We start from the raw sequence: 20392 nt of genomic DNA, 5'->3' as shown, positions 1-20392 counted from the left end.
ATGTCAGTGTGAAGAGTGCAGCTACTCAGAGCTGGAATTTCTTTCACTGGCAACTCAGCTGCAGGTCACATTAGAAGTAAAAGACAGAGGCTGATTAGAAAACATTGTGTGGCATGAGGCTCAAAGAATCACAGAATGGTCCAGGTTGGAAGGGACCTCCAAAGGTCATCTAGTCCAATCCCATTTGCAGTCCACACACCAATGCAACTACCTGTAAATGCAACAGGGAGCACGAAGCTTTTCTTTCTCCAAGATGGCATTATTCAAATTAAAGCTATTCTTGCTACTACTAGAAACCTCTACAAGCACAAAGGTCAGATCAGGATCTGAACATCACTCTGCATCTGCATTCCACTGGTTTGTTCAGATGCATCTCTAGTGCTTAGGTTTGATCACCTTTGCCTCATCCCTAGCTGCTGTTTCTAGGGTACTTTTCCTGGCACTGTCCCTAGAACTTCATTAGTTATTGTAAGCTTCACAGTGAGAAGGAAAAGGTGGGGACATCAGTATCTCTTCTGCAAGAGGTTAAACTTTCTTCTCAGTTTTAGGGGTCCCAAATGCTCATAGGAGGAAGCTCACAGAATCACAGAATTGTTCTTGTTGGAAAAGACCTTCAGGATCACCAAGTCCAACTGAGAACCCTACTCTACAAGGGTCACCCCTAAACCATATCCTCAAGCACCACATCCAAACCACCTTTAAACACACCCAGGGTTGGTGACTCAACCACCTCCCTGGGCAGCACATTCCAATGCCTGACCACTCTTGATGGGAAAAAGTTTCTCCTAATGTCTGATGTAAACCTACCCAGTCACAGCTTGAGGCCATCCTCTCTTGTTCTATCACTAATTACCTGTGAGAAGAGGCCAGCACCAGACTCTCTACCATGTCCTTTCAGGTAGTTGTAGACAGCAATGAGGTCTCCCCTCAGCCTCCTCTTTTCCAAACTAACCATCCCCAGCTCCTTCAGTCACTCCTCATCAGATTTATTCTCCAGGCCCTTCCCCAGCTTCGTTGCCCTTCTCTACACTTGCTCCAGCACCAGACATTCAAGTGCAGTACATATGCCCTTGAATTTCGAACAATTTACTCTCCTTGTGTTCATATAGAAGGAATCAAGCATCACTGAATGTGTTTACACAAAGTCAGTGCTCTTCTAAAGTTGCTCCAGTGTTTGGAAAGCCTCTTTCATTGGCAATTTTAACTTAGGTATTTGAATGGCCACCTTGTGTAACAGCCATCGCTCATTAACTGTATGAGTGAGAGATCCAGTCCTTTCCTTTGAACTGTTTAAGATTCAGTTTTGCATATGTCACTATCTTTAAATTCAGTTGTGGCATAGGAGCTCTGATGATTATTGCTGGCAACATGGTAATCTTCGAGGCACAGATGTGTGATCCAGAAATGCAGTCATTATCTTGAGACTCTTTGGTGTTTTGAAGACAAAGGAAACTTCCCCATGTGCTTCCAAAATATTCAGCTTGCCTGCATCCTGGTAATGCTGATAGGGTAACTCAGCATGACTTGTAGAAGTGCTGCAGTGACATAATCATTTGAATTAATAAGAATTACCCAATACTGTAATATCATTTCTAGGCATCACGTGTTCAGAAGCTGCACTTCCAGGTATGATTTAAGAAGCTGGCACTGCCAGCAAGTTGAAAGGCAGCTTAAATGCCCATTCACTTCTACCACTCCTGCAACTCAGTACCCATCATGTCATTGTTTGCAGGCCTCATTCTGCAGTTTTAGTCCAATTCTGGCTGCCTTGAATTCAGTTTTCATTAGTACAGAAATAAGGACTGCAGTATTTTGGAAGTGAAAGCATATATTTTTAATATTGTGATTTTAACATCTGCAAATTTACTGTCATTTAGACCAACTGTTTGAATAATTCAGGGCTGACCATAGAATCACAGAATTGTCAGGGTTGGAAGGGACCTCAAGGATCATCTAGTTCCAACCCCCCTGCCATGGACAGGGACACCTCACACGGGATCAGATTTCCCAGAGCTCCATCCAGCCTGGCCTTCAAAAATTCCAGGGATGAGGCTTCTATCACCTCTTTGGGCAACTTGTTCCAGTGTCTCCCCAGCCTTACAGTGCAGAACTTCTTCCTAATGTCTAATCTAAATCTTTCCTCCTCTAGCTTGGATCCATTCCCCCTAGTCCTATCATTACCTGACATCCTAGTAAGTCCCTCCCCAGCTTTCTTGTAGGCCCCCTTCAGATACTGGAAGGCCACAAGAAGGTCTCCTTGGAGCCTTCTCTTCTCCAGACTGAACAACCCCAACTCTCTCAGTCTTTCTCCATAGCAGAGCAGCTCCAGCCCTCTGCTCATCCTCATGGCCCTCTCTGGACACATTCCAGCACATCATTTAAGGAAGCAGGATTTAAGTAAGTGCTAAGATGAATGTCTCTCTTGAAGTGCTAGATTCAAACTTTCAGTTGTAGTTGAATCTGTTCATCATGGGGTAGAAGACAGGCTATGAATCGTGATAAGAACTGTACGATTTGACATGCAAAAAAGAGGACAATTTGGTCCCTTGTTTGCCAGAAGTTTTATCACTGTATGGAAGTACAAGCGAGAAGGTGTCCAAATACTCTGGGGCTAAATTGTCTCATTTTCTTCTTCCTTTTTCTTTATAATACATGAAGTTGCCTTCATGAAGTCATAAAATACACGTTTTTGTGAAAGCCTTAGGCTCTATTACAAGACTTGCACATGAATGATAATCAAGTAGAGTTTTAAAGGACTTTTAAAACTGTGTACAGAAAGGGATTAATGAAACTAACTGGATTTGTATTTAGCCCAATTGTGCTGTTGAGCTTTCAGATTTCTGGTTTGAAGATGAAGTGAAAAGCTTTGTTTTATTCTTAACTACTCACAGGTAGGATTATTCCTCTTCCATTCTTTCATTAACTTTACTTTTTTTCCTCCCTTTGCTTCTAGACTGACTTCAGATTCTTTCAATAGAGTAAATCTGAGCAGGCTTGGCATTCTATTTTGAGTACCATAAAACTGCATATAAATGTAGTACTCAACAAAATGTGACAGTAATGGCAGTCCAAATTCGTAAGTGTGGCTGTTTGACACTGCAGTCTCAGCTCCCTTGCAATTAAAAAGCACAGCAGATAATGCTAGGTGACATTTCTATGTGTTTCTGTTTCTTATCATTCCAGCACAATTCCCCTCCCTTATAACAGTTAAGTTAGGGGCTATTACAGTTATTAGTACACTTTCCAGAAGTATTATGCCAAAATGTATCTCCAATTCAATTCTGTTTATTGCAGGCCATAATCTCAAAAGATATAAAGATGCTGAACTTTGAGGATCTTGGCCCTAGGCACACTGCAGGATGTACACACATGAATAATAATAGCACTGGTCCCATTTCTGAATTTCTGCATGATGGGATATATGCAGGGTCAGAACCTAATGCTACTGAAATTAATGCAAGTGTGCATGAGGACCCTGGTCATAAATTGAGGGGAGCAAATGCAGCACCCTGTAATTGCTTTACTTGGAACACAGCTTGCAGATCACCTGAAGCTTTCAACAATAATGGGTAAACAAAAGACAGTTTACCTGTAAGGCTTAAAATTCCTTCATCCTCACTTCTTTGGCTCTCCAGATGACATGACCAGCAGTAATGAGTCCAGGCTAGCAGCTGGAGACTTTCTGCCTCAATGTAATTTTTTATTGGATGATTATTAAAGATAGAAAACTGACAGCCTGAGGTTTCTCCTAATTTACCTCCTCAGAGCAGGTAAAGAATATGCAACAGAGCTGCAAACTTTCCAGCTTCTTGGCACTAATTAATCAGAAACTGAACCTAAAGCTAAAGGAGATAATCAGAAATTGACACTAAAGCTAAAGGAGGCTGCCCTGGGCTCAGCATCAGCCTTAATGTCTACTCTCAAAGTAGTTCTCCTTGCATAAAGAAATCCCAAGTGTGTGTTTTGTATATTCACCTTGCTGTTGCAAAGGTGGTTATCTTGCACATTGCCTACTGCTTGTCTACTTCTGCAGCTAAGAATCTGCACAACTAATCTGCACATCGTTGTTTATTTTGAGCAACAGCCAGTGTTGCTAATTAGAATTACATTTTAATAGCCATTCCTAACAGTGTGCTGGAAACACAGGCTAATTTACCCCTCCTTCAGGCAGTGAGCTCAACTTCCAGCCTTTCTTTCTACGATTTCTAAGGGATAAATAAGTTCCATTTAATGTCTAGTTAAGATGCACCCAAAACAAGCATGGCCTGAAGAGTCTGGAAGTTCAAAACCTTGTAGCTTCAGACTAAAAATGTTCATGCTCAGATTTACAAATTCTTGGCATTGTTAATCCCTTTTGTGTCATGCCTAGTGGCACTTTACAGCTAACCAATACTTCTGTCCTTTGTCTCTCTTCAGAGGCCACTCATGAAGTTTTGGTAGAAACTGTGGAAAGCATTTCCATGGGGGCTCTGCTCTAGTGAAAATAGGACTTGCCCCAGAGGTATTTCATACAGGTTCATCAGATCTTACTCCATAATTTATATAGAAATAAATTGCCAGGGCTTTTAGTGCGTGCTGGGATTTGCAGAACTGGGTAGTCTTCCCTCTCTGGTTTCTGCAGAGGGGTTGAATGGATTACCAACAGTCACAGTATCACAGTGTCAGTATATGAGAGGTTGGAAGGGACCTCAAGAGATCATCAGGTCCAACCCCCCACCAGAGCAGGATCACTTAGGGTAGTCTGCACAGGAATGCATCCAGGTGGGTTTGGAAAGTCTCCAGAGGAGACCCCCCACGCCTTGAGGAGCCTGTTCCAGTGCTCTGTCACCCTCACTGTAAAGAAGTTTCTCCTCAAGTCAGTGTTTCTCAGCCTGTTGCAGATCCCTAAGAGCCTGTGAAAAAGCTGGAAGGGAGTTGTGAAGAGTTAGGGGAAAGCAGTGTTGGTAGGCAATGCATTTCCTTCTCACTGAAAGAGTGACAGGTTGTTGTTGGTTACTGACTGTAAGTGCTTACAGTGGCCAAGGAGCTGCTGGCCCTCCTGGAAGTGGTTGTGTTACTCTAGGGCAAGAAAGTTAACATCTCCACAAGTAACCAAGAACAACAGCTGAGTCCCACTCCACCTTCCTGAAAAAAACCTCTGAGATTATGCTGAAGGCTGTGTATGTCATGGGGACAAAGAAAGAAAGATCTTCAGAAATACTTGAGGAAAGATTGTAAGCCATCTCCATAGGGTTTTAGGTACTTGCACTACGCTTTTCTGTCGTGGGACTGGATTGCAAACATTTAAGCAAGGCTTCTAGAAGCTTGCCACCCAGACTGATAAATATTGTTGCATTAAGTTTTGGGTTTGGTTTATTGTTGTGGTGGTTTCTCTTCCTCCCAATACCTGTACAAGGGCAATGGTTTGTTTTTCAATTCCCTGGTGAATTTCCTCTTGCTCTGTGTGCAGAATCCATCAGCCAAAACAGTCCTTATTCCAGAGGCAGCCTCGAAGTGCACAACTAAGAGAATTACCACCAATAAAATGCATATGGAACTCCTTAGACTCATGAACAATTATTGTCCTGACAGAGGTATATGGTAGGTCCCAAGAATACTAGCAGGAGATTCTGATTATAAGCCTTATTGTGTCAGTAGCAAATACCTTGGAGTGCTGGTGGACAGCAAGTTCTGCATGGGACAGCAATGTGCCCTTGTGGCCAAGAAAGCCAGTGGGATCCTGGAGTGCATCAAGAAAAGTGTGGCCAGCAGGGCTAGGGAGGTTTTTCTCCCCCTCTGCTCTGCCCTGGTAAGACCACACCTGGAATATTGTGTCCAATTTTGGGCTCCTCAGTTCAAGAGAGATAGAGACCTTCTGGAGAGAGTCCAGTAGAGAGCCATGAGGATGATTAGGGGACTTGAGCATTTCTACTATGAAGAGAGACTGAGAGCCCTGGAGCTGTTGAGTCTTGAGAAGAGAAGACTGAGAGGGGATCTCATAAATGTGTATAAATATCTGAGGGGTGGGTGTCAAGTGGAGGGGGCCAGGCTTTTTTCAGTGCTGCACGGTGATAAGCCAAGGAACAAAAGGTTCAAACTTGAACATAGAAGGTTTCACCTCAACATGAGGAAAAACTTCTTTCCAGTGAGATTGACAGAGCCCTGGAGCAGCCTGCCCAGAGAGGTTGTGGAGTCTCCTTCTCTGGAGACTTTCCAAAGCCACCTGGATGCATTCCTGTGCAGACTCCCCTGGGTGATCCTGCTTTGGCAGGGGGGCTGGACTGAATGATCTCTGGAGGTCCCTTCCAACCTCTAATGTACTGTGACACTGTGATAATTGTTCTTTGGTTTAATGATCACCTTTGGCACTCAGTCTCTTGGGGTTTAAACACAGAAGGACATCAATATTGTATAGGGTAAAAGAATATCTCTATTTGCACACCAGCCGGATTGAAAACCGCAAGCAGCTTAGGTGGTCCAGATGAAAACTATTATAGTGAGAGGTGAAAACCAGACTGCATATTGTGGCCCTGAGTTTCTAGAAATGGACACACCCACAGTGATTTGCAGCAATGGCAAACCTGGTAATGGACACACAGCTTTTAGTAGCTGCAGGAGTTAGTTCACTAAGTGCTATTTGCTGAATTTCTCAGGAAACCAGTAACAGGGAATGCGTGGAGGACATATTTTCATGGGGTTTAGGCAACTCTAGACAAATAGTAGTTCTCTCCTTTGTTATTTCTCTTTGAGTCACTTCCAGTTTATGCCTCTGTAATGGTTTAAATCAGAACAAAAAGGGTCAAACCAAGCCAGCAGGTTAACCTGGCTGTTTCCATTTGCCCAACACAGAAGTGAGGGAAAAGTAACACACAAAAACTTGGGATTGAGACACACAAAAAAATGGAAATAAGAATAGAGTTTACTGAGCAAATTCAGAAAAGCATAGTACGAAATGCATGATTCCCTTAGCCTGTTTGCAGAAAAAGCACAGCACAAGACAGCAGCCAGCTGCAAGTGAGCCAAAAGCCCAAGCCAGGAAACTGCTCCCCCATCCCTCCTTGTCCTGCCACCATCCCAGCGGAAAAGACAACACCCAAAAACCTGGAACCCAGAGCAGCAACTGGAACAGGAAGCCTCCCATGTTACAATCTGAACTTCAAGCTCCATAGTATTTTGCTCCAGCCAGTACTTTTATTTTTGAAGCTGGCATGACTGCAGCATGGTACAGATAGCAGCAGGTTCAGCTCAGTCCGTGACAGCCTCTCAATACCAATCACTGTCGCCTTGTAGTAATACTTAATAGGAAACAGGAAAAAAAAAAAAAGACAGCTCAGCTTCTAGTTCCACCACCAGCTGTGTCTATTTATCAGAGCTTCCAAATGAATCAGCTAGATGCAATGATCTAAAAATATCTTTTTCCTGCTATCATATATCTCCAGACTGGCACAGGTTTCTTAATTATGCCACTCATCAGCAGAGAATAAGCATGACACCAATCCAATACCCAAGCAAACTCCATTAGCTCTGGCCTTGCAGCTTTCTACAGCACTAGAAAATGTTAGAGGTCTTCCCAGCATATATTTTTTTTCATATAGATAACATCCCTAAAAAAATTCTTTTTTTTTCATATAGAAAGCACCACATGAATGATCTGCTGTTCCCAATTTTGTTTACGTGGTTACATTTTGATGTGTTTAATCATCTTTTCTCCAGAACTATTGGGTGAAAGCAAGGCATGTGACTAAACAGATCTTATCAATACTGTCTACAATCAGCTGTATGGAAAACTGAACATCTCCTTTATCTGGGGGCAGAGAGCCATACTACAGGGAAACAACCCTGCCCAAAACTGTGTCGTAAAGCCAAGCTAGGTTTGAGCCTGAATAAGCTCCAAGACACTGCAGATTGTTTAGTACTTTTCCACAGCACAGAGGTTTACTGGTGGATTGGAGAAGGCTGAATAATTAATGCTGGAGCTATGGTAAGGAATAAACAGATCTTACTCATATGTTATGGAATTGTTGATGTGTGTACTAATTCTGGGAAAACCAGTGAGGAGGATAAACATGGTATTGAATACGGACTTGCCTCTTCATCCTAAGGCCACTATCACTAGAGATCTTAAATCCTCCTGTAAACATTAAGGACACGTGGTGCTCCTAAGGGCACTAGAATGTCCTTAAAAGGGCAGCCAAAGGTCTGGAGCATTGCCAGAACAGGGTAAGGCTGCATCATGGCTTGTTTGTACTCTCTGCACTCTTGTTTGGAGTTCCACCAGGTACAAAAATGGGAATGGATGGATGGATGGGTGGATGGATGGATGGATGGATAAAATCACAGAGATACCTTCCATCTCATACTCGAAGTTCAGTTCTCTGCACATACTGCTGTGCTGGAACCACTGTGGAAAGGGCAATGAATAAGTAGCCACTGAGGACAGGCAACAAAGGCTGCCCTATTAAGACATGTCTGAGCACCCTACTTAAAGCTGACACCTCTAGGCCTTTGTGGATCTTCTGCCTGCTGTGACAATTATCCTGGCTGCTACAGTCAGCTGATGGCCTTCCCTTCGAGAAGGATAAAGGAAAACAGGACCATAATGCAGGATCAACAGGTCCAGAGGAAGGCCACGAGAATAATCAGGGGGTTGGAGCAGCTCTGCTCTGAGGACAGGCTGAGGGAGCTGGGGGTGTTCAGCCTGGAGAAGAGAAGGCTCCAGGGAGACCTAATAGCAAACTTCTAGTGCCTGAAGGGGTACAGGAAGGATGGAGAGAGACTGCAAAGGCCTGCATTGACAGGGCAAGGGGCAATGGCTTTAAGCTGGAGAAGAGCAGATTTAGATTGGATGTTAGGAATGAGTTCTTTCCTATAAGGGTGGTGGAACACTGGAACAGGTTGTCCAGGGAGGTGGCTGAGGCTCCTTCCCTGGAGATATTCAAGGTGAGGCTGGACGAGGTTCTAGGCAACCTGATCTAGTTGGGAATGTCCCTGCTGATTACAGGAAGGTCAAACTGGGTGACCTTTGGAGGTCCCTTCCAACCCAGACCATTCTATGATTCTATGATCACTATGAGAATGATTTTCTTTGCAGAGAAAGGTGGAAAGCATGTGTGGGGTAAAAGTAAATTAAAGTGGAAAAGAAATTCTTTCTTGAGGGGAAAAAAAAAAAGGAAGAGAAAAAAAGAGGAAATGGCTAAAAATGGGGTGAACTGCTTTGTTCTGTGCTCCTAGAGGTAATTTGATAATCCCTGAAATGTTAGAGGTGTGGGGATTGACAAGAATTGTGAAGTCTTTTCTTGGCTTCTAACTGTGAATCTTGTCCTAGTTATGATCATATTGTTTATCTGATTCTTCTGAGAAAGAGAATCTTGCTGCTTATATATAATGTCCTGCTACCTTAACAGTGTTCTGCCCCCTGCAGTCCTCCCACACCTGCACCCTTTTAAACTATGATCAGTTCTTCATTTTTCTTCTAAACCAATCAAATAACTTTTATCACTTAAAAAAACCCAAGGGACAAAATATCAGCCAGCAGCCTCCAAGATGCTGCTCTTGCTCAGTTCCGATTTATGCCTTCCACTTTCAGGACATGTTTGAGAGGCTCCAGAGCAGGCAGAAGGTATCAGAGGTCTCCAATCATTAATGAACTTTCTGCCATTCTGCTGTCTCTTCCTCCTCCCATGTCTATTCCCTTCCATCCTGTATGCGTTCTATCTTGGTCGCTTGATCATTAAAACTTGCTTTTCAATGGAATCATTAAGTTGATATTATTGATACTTGAAACAATTATTTTCAGAGAAATCAATGAGTCTGCAGGCAGGTTTGTTATGATCTAATCTTGTCATAATCATGTTCTTTCCTTTTTCACTTCCTGTGATCTGGAGAAAGAGAAGGGTTTTTTTAGGGATGTTATCATTGCTGATAACATAATCACAGACATTGCTTTGTTGGATGCAAGAAATTTTATCATCTTAGTTTTTCAGTGTTCCACATTTCAAGTTTTTGTTCCACACTTCAGAACTGGTGTTAATAACCTAGAGACTAAATAATGAATGTTATAGTAGGTATGAAGGTAAGATACCCCTTCATGTATTCAGTGTTTTGAGCCATGTGCTTGTGTTACTCAAAGTGGAAACAAAAGTCTTAGCTCTTATCAAGTCATTATTGTAAGCCATATCTCATCAGACTCTCAAAGAGTCTTTAAACTGTTCCAGTTCAGAAAACAAAACAAAACAATAAAACAAACCAAACCTGCAACACTTTATGAAGGACAATGTAGAATATTGAGTTTTTATTAATAGATTACCATTAACTACGTTGTGAATGCTCATGGGATGAAATAAACTAAGAAATTCCATGCAAGATACTTTAATCATCCTTGAACACAGATCAGCTGAGGCATTTAATAACAGAAAGCACTGTGTGGGGCAGCAGCCAAGGGTCCATTTATTTGATATTACCTTTCAAAATGTTACTCAAAAGAGAAACTATGCATAAAATGTAGGTCTGGAACTAAAGCAGTAATTAACTAGGCAGCTGCAGATGACCTTCAATGCTCCTTGGTCAAAGTAAGGCTCTCACTATTACATTACAGTAGAGTCCTATAGGTGAAAGGACACAAAGTTTTTCACATTGAGGACTTATTTCCAAAGGAGCCTGAGCCACTTTCTGTAAATCTCTGTAGAATTTCACCTATGAGGACAGAATGAGAGAGTTGGGGCTGTTCAGTCTGGAGAAGAGAAGGCTCTGAGGAGACCTTCTTGTGGCCTTCCAGTATCTGAAGGGAGCTACAAGAAAGCTGGGGAGGGACTTTTGAGGGTGTCAGGGAGTGATAGGACTGGGGGGAATGGAGCAAAACTAGAAATGGGGAGATTCAGATTGGATGTTAGGAAGAAGTTCTTCCTCATGTCAGCATTGAGACACTGGAAGAGGTTGCCCAGGGAGGTGGTGGAAACCTCATCCCTGGAGGTTTTTAAGGCCAGGCTGGATGTGGATCTGGGCAACCTGCTGTAGTGTGAGGTGTCCCTGCCCATGGCAAGGGAGTTGGAACTGGCTGATCCTTGACGTCCCTTCCAACCCTGACAATTCTGTGATTCTGTGTTTCTATGATCATTTCATCTGAAATAAGAGCTGACCCAGAATAAGTACCTCCACTCAGGACAAAACTGAAACCTTTATTTTTTTTTCTTCAGTGTGTTACAAGAAACACATGTGGTCATGGCCAGACTTTGGAAGTAAGGGGACTCCTTTCTTTATTTTTCATGTTTTGCTTGAGATTATCTATGTTGCATGAGGAAGTGCACAGCTGAATTGCTAGCAACATCTTCAGACAAAGAAATTTTAAGGCTGTCAACTTAAATTACTGTAGTAATGCCAACCACATAAAGTTACTTTCTAGGACTGAATAACACATGCTTTAAGGAGCTAAAGGTCACACTTTAAACAGGATCACATGTCATTGTGGACAGTTTTTATTTTCATAAACTTTTTATCTTCAGCTGTGGACTGAGCATTTTGATTATTCCATCATTTCTCAGCCTCTGTACAGTTGTATGAAACCTGATAGTTCTGTGAAAACAAACTAATTCTTGCTAAACATTCCAAAATGTTGTTAATGATGTGACTTAAATGGATCACGCAGTTGCTGAAACATTAAGGTCTGTTGTAAGATCATAATGATAGCTGTGAGTCTTGTAACTGCCTTTATGAAAAGGAATGTTAGATAAATGTTCTGGAAACGATACAGTCTCTCTTCTATGGTTTCACAGAGAACTTTCCTACTCCTTCATCTCTGAATTCATAAGCATTAATTACATGCAGAGGTTGGAGCACTTTTCAAAACAGAGTGAATACATTTCCTCATTTGAATCAATAAAGCTACTTCAGGTAACAAAGACTCCATTCTTGTTGGGGCAATCAAAACCTATATAATGTTTGTTTTGATTACTGTACTGGGATACCTTTTCCCTGTACATTTGAGCTCTAATTGCCCTGCCTCCAACAAGCCAGAACAAAAAAGACTGAAAACACACAGCCAGGCTTTCAGTTACAGGCAACTACAACAGACTCCCTCCTACCCATGTACAATGTCCAGATATTTGTGGGTTTCCCTATGAATGCTTCTTTCTGTTGGATAAAAAAGATAATCCAGCTACATGCTGGTGGAGTAAATTAACTCTAGAAAGGTGCAGTAGAACAGCTAGTAGGGAGAGCTGCATTTTGAACCCAACATACACAACAGAGTAGTCTGTCAAGTTTCAAAATGAAAAAGGCAAGGAAAAAAAAAAAAAATGAAGTGAGGCTGGTTTTGTTTTTCTCATAAGGTAGATGTAAACAGGAAAGCTGGAGCCATTGACATATACTCTTGTAGGTTGCTAAATATGATCTGTTTTGTGAAATTCCATGCACCCATAGAATTACAGGAATATTGAAGAAGACAAAAGAATGTTATACAGCTCTGTGTGTTTAATTTCTGATCTTGTAGAGGACCAAAAATACTATGTTAACAATTCAGTTTCTTGAAAAAAATGTGGGGGTTTTTGTTTCTTTTTTTTTTTTTTTTCATGGAACCTGCATCTTTTTAAACATCTTTTTCCAGAAACTTTCCATGAGTTCTTTTGGTTTCATTTGGTTTGGGTTTGGGTTTGGGTTTTTGTTTGTTTGTTTTCATGTGGTTTTGTTGTTGTTGTAGTTGTTTTTGGTTGGTTGGTTGGGTTTTGTTTTGTTTTGTTGTTGGCTTTGTTGTTGTTTTGGCTTTGTTTATTTTTTTTTCATATTTCATACCATCAGTTTCATCCTTTAAGAAGTGGTTTAATAAATACTGTAACTTTAATAGTTTCTAATGTCACTTTATGCAAAGTTTATCAGGCAAAAGAATCAGGCAAGAAAGCTGGTGAGGGACTTTTTAGGGTGTCAGGTAGTGATACGACGGGGGGGGAATGGATCCAAGCTAGAAGAGAGGAGATTTAGATTAAATGTTAGGAAGAAGTTCTTCACCATAAGGGTGCTGAGTCACTGTAACAGGTTGTCCAGGAACGTGGTGGAAGCCTCATCCCTGGAGGTTTTTGCAGCCAGGCTGGATGTGGGTCTGGGCAACCTGATGTAGTGTGAGGTGTCCCTGCCCATGGCAGGGGGGTTGGAACTGGATGATCCTTGAGGTCTTTTCCAACTTTGATGATTCTGTGAATCCATAAAATAACAAACGGAGTAGGATCAACTCGGCACACACACCTATGGGCGGAATGTGAAACAAATACTGCTACGCCTTTATCTCCTGGAGATTGAGGCACGTGGAAAACAAGAAGGCAGAGATGGGTAATGTGGTAACACCGAGACATTGGAGAGAAGGTCCTTGTGACATTAGTAAAGAGATTTGGAGGAAGCCCATCCTGACCTTGGTAGAGTTAGATAATGGTTGGACTTGATGATCTTGAAAGATTTTCTTCAACTGATTGTATGAGGCTATGAACTGGACAAGTATTTAGTAAATATAACAAAAAACAACTAAAGTGGAAAATGATGGAGAGGGGTAACGCTGAGACAGAGAGCGACAGCTGCCACTCAGGTCAATATTCGACTGCGATGCTGTGACATTGCCACAAAAATAAAAAGCGAGTGGAGGACCTGGAACTGGCTTGTGCAGCAGGCTGAGCTGGTTTTCAGGTTGTTCACGACCTTTAGTTCACTCAAGCCAGGGAATTGGAGAGCTGGAGGCCGGACCTACGAAAGGGTTGTTCCCGGAGGAAGGCAGAAAGAGCAGCGCCGGTCCCGGCCCGCTCCCGGGGCTCCAGCCGCTCCCCACGCTCCTCATGGAGCTCTTCGGGAGCGGCCAGGGGGGATGCAGCCGGCGTCACGCAGCGCCCTCTGCCGGGGAGCGCTGGCTCCAGCAGCCGCGCCCGGGGAGCGCCTCCTCATCTCCGCCCTTACCGAACGCGCCGTGGGCCTCACTTTCCTGGCCTCTACCGTGGCTTCGGGATGATGAGCGGAGAAGCTGGAACCATTAGGCTTTTTGTTCTGCATTTTTGCACAGCTTTGTCTAACATGGGCAGGTGGGAAGCGTTCTGATATCGTGTGGTGCAACAGGAATCAGGAGAGCAGTGTGAATGCCGAACGAGCTCCAGGTGTGTGAGCACGAGCTGCCACACGGAACTACCCAGGGAAAGCATCCATCGAACCGATGTGAAGAGAGGATCGATAACACGAAATCTGTGGTCTCTTTACAGATAGCTCAGATAAAAGGAAAAGCCCTTCAGATGCATTATTTGGCCGTCACTGGAGTACAGATTTCAAAAGCAGGCAAGGAGCCTAAGTCCACAGAATCACAGAATGTTGGGGGCTGGAAGGGACCTGGAAAGCTCATCCAGTCTAACCCCCCCTGCCAGAGCAGGATCACCTAGAGCAGATCACACAGGAACACATCCAGGCAGGTTTTGAGTATCTCCAGAGAGGGAGACTCCACACCCACCCTGGGCAGCCTGTTCCAGTGTTCCATCCCCCTCCCAGGGAAAAATTTCTTCCTCATTTTCACATGGTACTTCCTACGCCTCAACTTCCATGCATTGCCCCTTGTCCTGACATTGGGCATCACCAAGCAGAACCTGACTCCATTGTCTGGCCACACATTTATAAACATGAATGAGGTCTCCTCCTCTCCCCTCCTGCTGCCATTAAGAAACATGGTGTCTGTGGCCACTGGAAGTCAGATTCTTAGAGTGGATTTTGAATTTTTTATCTTTACACCCCCCCCCCCAGGAGTATGAACCCCCAGCTCCAGTGGCATGCTCATGTTGTGATGGTTTGAAACTGTCTTTTTAATTTTTCCTTGCAAAGTTCAGAACAGAGAAAGTGAAAGAGTGTAAATAAGTCACTATTGGGTGTAAGAAATCAAAATACTGATAGTTCTTAAACATTTCTATCTATCCAATGGAAGTGTATGTACAAGTTACATCAGGATGATATACACAGCATGGATAGAGGGCAGAATTTGGCCCAGCCTTCAGTATAATTACTTGAAATGCTTCCTTAATTCAAGAACATCCTCTTCAAATATTATGAAGAGCCAGACTATTGAAAAGAATGGTGAGGATGCCATGTATTTATGAAACAAACAGGAGCTGTACACCTGAGAAGGTATCAGGAGCAGGACATCATATGGCCTCCCAGGGGATTCAGCACTATTCTGGAGTAATAGCTGTTATGAGGTGAAACAGTTTAAACTGCTTCTGTCTGTAGTAAAGTATATGTTGAGATAAAAAATTTAGCACAGGAATATATAACACATGAGTATGGATGAACTTTGAAAGACCTGGTTCCATAAATAAGCAAACAAAATCCAAGCTGAAAGACAGTCAGTTCTTTTGTTAGATTTCTCCAGATATGAAAGAATTTTTCCTCAGACCACAAATCCACTACAAAGAGTCATTCCCAGCATGGAGGGAAAAAAAAAAAAAAAAAAAAAAGTCCAGAAGTTTTTACTGGGAATGAGGTCATGTTGCTCTTGAAATGTAAGCTATCAGAAGGTAGTTTCATTTGCTGATCCACGGTATCAAGCAAGGCAAGCACAGATGAAGTGCTGTGAGAGAAAACTGCAGTGCTTGATAGTTTCTGGTACATATGTCAGGGAAGTGAGAGGCTTGTCACACACCTGCTTTTTGAGTTGCATTGTGCTTGTCTCTGCTGTAAAATAAGAGCAGCGTGACAGAGCCTGGGGAAGTGGCACAGCCAGAGGTAGGTATGTGAATATTGTGTCCGGTTTTGGGCTCCCCAGTCAAGAGGGAGAAGGATCTGCTGGAGAGAGTGCAAGGAGAGCTACCAGGATGATGAAGGGTCTGGATCATGTGCCCTATGAGGAGAGGCTAGGAGCCCTGGGGCTGGAGGGGAGAAGACTGAGAGGGGATTTAATAAATGTTTCTAAATAGCTGAGGGCTGGGGGTCAAGAGGGAGGGGAAAGGCTCAGCTCAGTTGCACCCTGTGATAGGACAAGGGGCAATGGATAGAAACTACAGCACAGAAGGTTCCACCTCAACATGAGGAGGAACTTCTTCACTGTGAGGGTCATGGAACAGGCTCCCCAGATAGGCTGTGGTGTCTCCTTCTCTGCAGAATTTAAAGACCCATCTGGATGTGCTCCTGTGCAACCTGTGCTAGTGGTCCTGCTCTGGCAGGGGGTTTGGGCTTGATGATCTTCACAGGTCCCTTCTAATCCCTAACATCCTCTGAGCCTGTGATATACCTTTCATGGCATGCACAACACATGCCACCCAGCATTGCAAGCAGCTAGTGAAGAAGCTTGCAAAACATAGCTCTCTTTCAGATACTCCCTGCTGCTTCAGGTGCCTCTCAGCAGCTGAGAGCATCTTGTGATTATCACACATAATCACCTGAGGTGGAGCTTGACTCTGCATCCCTGATTAATGTTTGTGTAGCAAATGTGTCCTCAGGCCTGTTGCCCAGAGGTATCCACCTAGGAATGCAATGCTCAGTGCCAGGAAGGGTTACTGAATCTTACTTGTAATTATCAGTGCATAAAAGAAACTCCTCTCCTTGTTCAAACTAGCATTGTTCAAGTCCCACATAACACAGAGGACCTTAGTACCTCTGCTCCAAAGTCATTAATCAAATTCTGTGACTCTTTGCACTGGGGACTGGTGCTCTTTGTGTTAGTACAGTGCCTGTTGCAAAGTGGTCCTGGGCTGTGCCACCATAACAAAAGAAAATATGATTTTCCCTCGAGTTCTGTAATTAGATTAAGGTTTGTATTAATTGTTATAAATGTAGAGGATCATAAGAAAATGTGTAGAGCAAAAGCTGATACCCACACTACCATTCACAATATTAATTATGAAAGCTGATAGGACTTCTCAAATCCAATATGTGTTCTAATTGATTGTTTTACAGCTCCAGATGTTTGGGTAATAAAATACACTGAAGTCAAATTCACCAGCTCTGTGCTTTCAAAAACTACTTATCAAGATATTAAAATTCCTGAGCTGACAGCAGGGGGGGAAAAAACACTGTAAGTATTGATTTAGAACCTAACTTTCATTAAAAAAAGCTCCTTTGGAAAAACAAACAAACAAACCAACCCTTAAGTACACAAGACACAGAGAAACCTTTTAAATATTACCTTAGATTTCATAGTTACTTACTGTGGGTATCTAATTTGAAGTTGCAATTTCTTGAACTTATCTGAAAAATGGGTTCAGGTGACACCTGACCTGAAAAATGGGCTCAGGTGACACCTGACCTGAAAAATGGGCTCAGGTGACACCTGTTAGGCTGCTTACATCCACTTCCCAACTCACAATGTTTCACAATGGGTATTTTTCTCTGTGTGAAAACTGGGGATTAATATTTGCTTGGAAAGTGGAAACAAATCCACTTTCTGAATAAATCCAGAGAATTTGTGTTTTCTGCCCCGGTGTCTCTGCGAGGAAGCTCCATGATGCAGACACACGGAGCATCTTGGATGCCCTTTCTTATGCATAATGGAGAACACAAGGACTTGAAAGCACACTTTCTTGAGAAGACTCCTATTTTGATAGTTGTTGCTTTTGCAGCAGATCAAGGTATATTTACTTCCAGTAGGAAAAGTGATTATTGAATGCTGCAGGCTACAGGCCTCTTAGTCCTCTGTTGTCCATCAAGCCTTGGGTTCCAGGAAAAGACTTGCTTTCTCCTTGAGCCATGAGCTTGTGGTTCCTGTGCCATCACACGTGTCATGGCTGTGAAGCAGCAATGCTTTCCCCTGTGCATCTACTTGGAAGCAGAGAGGCTGAAGGGTTGGCAGCCACCAGGGATACCCAGGCAAGGCTGCAGGGACATTGTCTTGAAATTGGGATGGACCTGTTTAATGAGGTCACTGAGCTACTAACTAGAAAGTGAGCCTGGAACTACAGGTATTACTCCTGGGAAGCCCCAAAACATCAAAAATAAATTAACTCCATTTAATGGAGGAGCAAGCCCTCCCTTCTCCTGTCCCTCATGGCAGTGGATGTGTCCGTCAGCTGATGCTGCAATGAATGTCCTCCATGTGTGACGTCTTTTGAGGGTCTCTTCTCTTGCCTCTCCAAAGTTTCCCCTAGTTCAGGGGAAACAGTAAATGGCCAACAAGTGAAAGATGCTTTCAATTTATGGCAAATGTGGCAAACAAGCATCATACATGGGGGAACTACTCTGTTCACCACTAACCTGAGACAAGGCTGGGAAAACGAGGTCAGGCGTAGGGAGCTCATGCAATCAAAAAACTCTTGTTCAGGAGCCACAGTCTCCTTTTCAATATGGCCACAAGTTGAGAGTTTCCTTTGTCCTGCTTACACAGCCTCAGAACTTATTTCACAGGTTATGGTGGAGAGCATTCATACATTCTGAGCTATGCCATAGTGTTTGAAGTGGATGGGACCTGTCCCCTTAAAAGATGTAGTACAGCCAGGAGATGGAGAAACAGGAGTGCTCTAGTTGGAGAGGACTGCTTAGAGTTACTGGGTACATCAGCCTTTTGGGCTTGAAATGCACCCTTCCCAGGGCACCTTCCAGGTACACCATTCAGAACAAAATCTGCCATTTTTTTTTTCTTGCTCTGTGCCTGCAAAACAAAACAAAACAACCAAATCAACCAACCAACCAAAATAAAACCCACAAACCCAAACCCCAAACAAACCCTAAAAAAAAAAGCAACAATAAAACCCAGACACCAATAAAAAAAAAAGAAGAATATTGCTTCCATGTTGCACTGCAGCTTTGTGTCAGCTGCCATGTGCCATGCAAGAGGAAAAAAAAAAAAACCTTCCCCTCTAACCCAGAGCTGGGAATATGTAACTCCTTGGGAAAAGCATTAAAGTCAGGGGGCAGGTGGAACAGAGCCTCCCTCAGGGCAGGTAGCTCCTCTGGTGCCTGAAAAGACCTCCTGCAGCATCAGCAACACTGCTACTGTTCTTCTGCCAGGGGCATAAAGGAAAGCCAGCATGTCTGGAAAGATTCCAGCTGTACCTCAGAGGAAGATCGTGCTCAGTACCTCACAGGCAGCCTTGCCTCGAGGAGCTTCTAGGCTGGAGAAGGCAATGGTAGTAGTTCCCTTGGAGTACTGTGGTGTGGGGATGGCTGTGGTGCTACAGTCCCCTGTCACTGGCATGCCTCCATGCGAGTAACTTGGTCTGGTCACGGCTGGTAACAATCTGCTTGGCTCCCCAAAGCGAAGGGCAACTTTGGAAAAAACAAAAATGCCCAATAACCTCCAAACAAGACCTAGAAAGCAACAGCAAAATCCAAGCAAGCCCTGGTTGAGCCTTGAGCCCAAGACATGGGCACTGCCATCCTGCTGAGTGAGATTGGGTAGGCACATGGTGAAGGCATAGGTCAGAGCTTTTGGAGGGTGTAGGGAGAGTGAGAGGGCAAGGTCTGGCAGGGAGCTACTTCAGCCTTTACAAAGAGACTTTGGGGTGCAAACAGGGAGATGTTCTTCAGGAATGGAGGTTTCTCCTGATGCTGCCTCTCCCCCTGTTCCCCACTCTACTGCTTGTGGGAACAGATGGGTGGCTCCTGATGGACATGGTGCTCCCCCACCCTGCATTTTGTGTCTCCCTAAGGCCGGCCCTGGCCCCTCGGAGCCTCACCGGTGTGGTGGGTGTCAGGTCTACGGGGCTGGGAGAGCCACGGGTGCAGCAGGGTCCGGCCAGTGTAGTCCGGGCTCCTGGGGCTTCTCTCGTCTGCGTGGTGCGGGGGGCTGTGGGTGTGCGCGTGTGCACGCGTGGATGTGTGTGCAGCAGCCTCTGCGTGCGAGTGTGCCCGCGGGTGTGCGCGCAGGGGGCGCGGGCGGGGGAGGCGAAAGGGGGCCGGTTCTGCAGCGGGTGGCTCCCAGCCTCCCCCGCCCCCTTCCCTCTGGGTCTGCTCCTCGCTCCGGCTCGCATTTTATCGCAGGCGGCCAGCATAGCCCCTTCTCCCCAGCCCCGGCCCCGGCTCCGGCCCCGGCACCCGCCCACCCCCGGGGTGGAGACAGCAGTGCCAAGCCGCCCGCGGGAAGCAGCGCAGAGCAGCACTCCGTCTGGTTCTGCGCTACTCCGCGCCCCGCCGCGGGGCCATGCAGCGCCCGTGCCCCTCCGCCAAGCGCGGTGCCCCTCGCCCTGCCGCCCCCCGCGCAGCTTGAGCGCCAAACGGGGGCTCCACGCCCCTCCGCGTCTGTCCGCGGCCGGCGGTGGGACGGGGCTGGCAGAGGCGGCCCAGGAACGCTCCGCGTCTCTGCGCGACTCCCTGCCCTGGCCATGAGGAAGGGGCTAGAGGGGACGGCGGCCCGCTGCGGGCTGGGACTGGGATACCTGCTGCAGACCGTGGTGCTGCCCGCCTTGGCCGTCCTGGGGGCCAGTCGCCCCGGCTCCGCCGCTCAAGGTAAGGCGAGGGGGTAGATGGAGGGGGGTCGGGG

General features: G+C 44.7%; 1 protein-coding gene across 1 annotated transcript in view; it reads left to right on the top strand.

Annotated features, from left to right (window-relative positions):
* The first annotated feature begins 20234 nt into the window (after positions 1–20234).
* The window catches only part of UNC5C (unc-5 netrin receptor C), a 358875-nt gene continuing 358717 nt past the window's right edge, over positions 20235–20392 (top strand). The window contains exon 1 of the mRNA XM_054382839.1: positions 20235–20358. Coding sequence (XP_054238814.1) covers positions 20235–20358 — 124 coding nt within the window. The remainder of the gene's footprint in view (positions 20359–20392) is intronic.

This window comes from Indicator indicator, chromosome 8 (genome assembly GCF_027791375.1).
Source record: "Indicator indicator isolate 239-I01 chromosome 8, UM_Iind_1.1, whole genome shotgun sequence".
Classification (NCBI taxonomy): domain Eukaryota; kingdom Metazoa; phylum Chordata; class Aves; order Piciformes; family Indicatoridae; genus Indicator; species Indicator indicator.
The sequence above is the reverse complement of the archived record's forward strand: the minus strand, read 5'-3'. Positions and strand labels throughout refer to the sequence as shown.